At 60.9% G+C, this 3992-nt stretch overlaps 1 protein-coding gene across 1 annotated transcript in view; it reads left to right on the top strand.

Annotated features, from left to right (window-relative positions):
- Positions 1 to 26: 26 nt before the first annotated feature.
- The window catches only part of MLXIPL (MLX interacting protein like), a gene marked incomplete at its 5' end in the record, with an annotated part of 9984 nt that continues 6018 nt past the window's right edge, over positions 27 to 3992 (top strand). The window contains 3 exons of the mRNA XM_021714820.1: positions 27 to 129; positions 627 to 828; positions 962 to 1042. Of these exons, the coding sequence (XP_021570495.1) occupies positions 27 to 129; positions 627 to 828; positions 962 to 1042 (386 nt within the window). The remainder of the gene's footprint in view (positions 130 to 626; positions 829 to 961; positions 1043 to 3992) is intronic.

Genomic DNA, 3992 nt, shown 5'->3' with positions numbered 1-3992 from the left:
CTCCCTCCCCGGGGTGGGCGGGGGAGCTTGTGGGTCGGGGCGGGGACAAGGGCGATCCCTGTCCAACTCTGTGTGTCCCTGCAGCTTCGTAAGTCCAGCAGGGAAGGGGACCTCCCGGCCCCTAAGCAGGTGCGTGCTCGTTCGTCCTGCAGGGGAGGGCACCTCCTGGCCCCTAAGCGGGTGCAGAGAACGGAGGGTCGGGGTGGGACGTGGGATGCGACCACCATCCTCTGGCTGGTGAGTTGAGCCGTCCCTCCTTGGACGGGCGCAGCAGCGGGAAGACCCCAGGCCACCAAACAAGGGACAGGAGGCATGGGGGAGCACAGGGACTCAAGACCAGGGTCTCAGGTGGGAAAAAATCCAGAGAGCTGGAAGGGAACCCCTATCTCTTCAGCCGGCCATCCTCGTCTGTCTCCCGAGAGGAGGTGTCAAAGGCTGGGGAGGGTGACGCTGGCGTTCCGGCAGCGCACCAGGGCCACCAGGGAAAGGCGAGAGCTGGGGGAGGCGCGTGCACAGGGCAGCCTTCTGGCCAGCTGACCCTTCTACCCCTGGCAGGGGCCATGTGGAAGGCCAGGGCAATGGGAGGCCCCCGCCCCCCGGGGCTGCTGAGTGCTCTGTCTCTCCAGTCGGAAGGCGGGTGGCCGCCGCCAGAGCGATGGTGCGAGCAGCTCTTCTCCAGCGTGGTACCCGTGCTGCTGGGGGACCCGGAGGAGGAGCCGGGCGGGCGGCAGCTCCTGGACCTCGACTGCTTTTTGTCCGACATCTCCGACACGCTCTTCACCATGACTCAGCCTGGGCCCTCACCCCCGCGGCTGTCTGCCGAGGATGGTGAGGGCCTGTATCCCGGAAGGGACAGGGGAGAGGGGTGAGAGCCTGTGGGGATCCAGGCAGCCTGGGGATGGGCAGCGGGGACCCCGCTCCACTCTGCCTGCTGGCCCTGATGTCACCACTGCCCCTCCAGCCTACATCGGCAATGCTGACATGATCCAGCCAGACCTGACGCCGCTACAGCCCAGCCTAGATGACTTCATGGAGATCTCAGGTGGGGCGGGCCCTCCCCGGGTGAGGTGGACACGCAGGGTCAGTGTGAGAGAAAGTTTCAGGGTGATTATGAGACCTCAGGCCTGTCCCAGGCCCCTCTGGGAGGGCGGATGGTCTGGGGGTTTCTGAGGGATCTTCATGCTCTCCCTTTGTCTACCCTTGGGATGCAGCTGGTGTGGTCTCAGATGAGGGCAGGGCCAGACAGGGTACCTGTCCAGGGGACCGGGAGCTTTGAAGTCACAAGCGCCAGGGTCTCCCAGAAAAGCAGTGGATGCTGGGACTCTGTCAGGGGAAAGAAGGACTTTGGTTTATTTGGGTCTATTTGTTTACAAGTGCATTTTAAAACTATTTATTAAAGAACATTTCAGGCTGGGCGCAGTGCAGTGGCTCATGCCTGTAATCCCAGTACCTTGGGAAGCTGAGGAAGGAGGATCCTCTGAGTCTGGGAGACCAGCCCGGGCAACATAGTGAGATCTTGACTCTACAAAAAATGAAAAAATTAGCTGGGCGCAGTGGCGTGCGCCTTTAGTCCCAGCTACTCGGGAGGCAGAGGCAGGAGGATTGCCTGAGCCCAGGAGGCCGAAGCTGTAGCCAGGCTGGGCATCAGAGTGAGACGCCAACTCAAACAAAAATTTAAAAAGTTTCAAGTATGCTCTCTGGTAGAGAATAGCTCAGTAAAGCCCTGTGTAATAATCTTGATGTCCCTCAATTGCCAACTCTCGGCTAGTCCTGTTTCATCTAGACCGCACGCTTTCTTCTCTCCAATGCAATTTTTAAGAAAATCCCAGGCATCAGATCTTGAAAAGCACTTTTTAAGTGGTAAGTTTCTGCCTCCCCTTCCTGACCCCAGGGTCACCAAGTTACTGATTTCTTGCTGTCCTGCCAGAAATTCTCATGTCCGTGGAAGCACGTGTGGACAGATACCTGTTTTCACAGCACTGTTCTCACACTACCTTCTTCTCTTAGCTGTGGATTTGCAGGCCATTCCCGATAGTCAGACATCCAGGGGCCACTGGAGCCATGTAGGGGCCAGGTAGACACCTGGGCTCAGCCTGTCTCACTCAAGGCCCAGAGAACAGTCTCCTTGGGATAAGGGCTTAGTTTCCGTGACCCCCTAAGTCCTTCCCCACAGGGTCCTGGGCCTGTCAGTCCAGAGGTGGAGGCCTATGGGGCGGGGACTAGGGAATGAGGAACCACCCCCACTGCTGCCCCCGCCCTGGGCAGGGGTGGGGGCTGCTGGGGACAGACGTGTGGATGGCAGTGCCCTGGGAGCAGACCAGCCTGGGAGGGCGGCGGCCCTGTCTGGGCACACAGACCCCAGCCACAGGTAGGTGCCCAATCGCCTCCACTGGGCTCTGGGCGAGACCAGCACAGACTGGGACTAGGAAGCGACTTCTCGAAATCCAGGGTGGCTGCTGGCATGGGGGGGCAAGCACGGGTCACGCAAAGGAGTAGGCTCCTGTGTCCCTCTCAGACGCTTTCCGTGCCCTAGGAGGGCAGCTAGTGCCCGTGCCCCCAGGGCTGCTGCTCTCATTGTCCTCAAGATCCCCTCACCGAGGAGGTCAGGCTGGAAACCCAGTGAGGGGCCCGGGACTCTCTGGAGGCCCCATTTTGAGGGGAGGTATCAGGAGGGAGGCCAGAGACAGAGAGGCTCGGACAGGGGATAGCAGGTCAGGCCCGTGGAAGACACAGAGCGTGAGGAGGGACTCCGGGCTCGGTGGGTAGCTGGGGCTGAGAAGCAGCTTCTCTCGAAACAATCTGTGGTGAGGAGATGGCCTCTGACCCAGGGATGAAATGGGCTTGACCCCTGCCTGAGCCCAGGGCAGCAGCTGTGAGCAGGGAGGGGACTCTGGACCCTCAGCCTCCTGGGGCCAGGCCCAGTGCGAGACTGTCAAGAGCCCAGGCCTCAGGGGCCTAGAGATGGGGCTCGTGGTCCCTGGGGATGGGGTGGAGGGGCAATGACTCTCCTGCCCAGATACCCTGTTAAGGGAAAGCAAGGGGACAGCAAGAAGGTGCCTTCTCGCCACGTGCCCGAAGACAGACACACAGACATGGGATCAGAGCAGACACACACATACCCTGCCATCTCGACAGGGCAGGGTCACACGGACTCAGATGGAGCCGCAGATGTGGGGACAGACACCCAGGGGGACAGACAGATGCTTTCGAATGACTATATGCTGACACTCGAAAGTTCAACCACTCCAACACGCAGGCCCTGCGTCTTTTGGCAAAGCAGTGTCACCACACGCGGACACACACACACACACACACACACACACACACACATACACACACACACACACACACACGTTTGACCCAAGTAGGTTCTGTTCTGCATTTGGGGTGACGACCAGTCTCCTTGGAGGTGGCTCCTGGCCTGACCAGCTCTCCTGGTGGGGGGCCAGGGCCTGTCCCAGGCCTGTGGGGAACCGCCACAGTGGGGTCCAGTCCGACCAGACCCGGAGGTCCTGGGTGCTGGTGCAGACCACAGGCTGGTCAGGGTCAGAGAAAGGTGCCCGGAAGGGAGCGGGCTGGCGGGCGGCGTCCAGGCCCGGGATGTGGTCAGGCCGCAGGCAGCTGCTTCCCAAAACCAGAATAGCCCAGGACTTACACAACCCGCACCCCGAACAATCCAGCTGCCGCTTCCCCCAGCACTCACAGGCTTCCCAGCCCCCTCTTACCTAGCCCCCCTCTGAGCCCACCCTTGAGCCCCTCTCACTCCATTAGACCCTTCGCCCACTGCTAGGTGCTACTGGTCACCCCCCCGTTGATCTCCCAACCACCCTAACTCATCCCAGACCCACTGACCTCCTGACTCCGCTCACCATTCCCTCACCCCTTGAACTTCTGCCACCCTGGGGCTCCTCCTGTCCCAGACCACCTCCCCTCACACCCCACCCCTTACCCACCCTGACAGTCTCTGTGTCCCCCTTTCTGTGCCTCCAGCA

Source organism: Carlito syrichta, unplaced genomic scaffold, assembly GCF_000164805.1.
Source record: "Carlito syrichta isolate Samal-C Ts95f unplaced genomic scaffold, Tarsius_syrichta-2.0.1 Scaffold97166, whole genome shotgun sequence".
In the NCBI taxonomy this organism is placed as follows: Eukaryota; Metazoa; Chordata; class Mammalia; order Primates; family Tarsiidae; genus Carlito; species Carlito syrichta.
The sequence above is the reverse complement of the archived record's forward strand: the minus strand, read 5'-3'. Positions and strand labels throughout refer to the sequence as shown.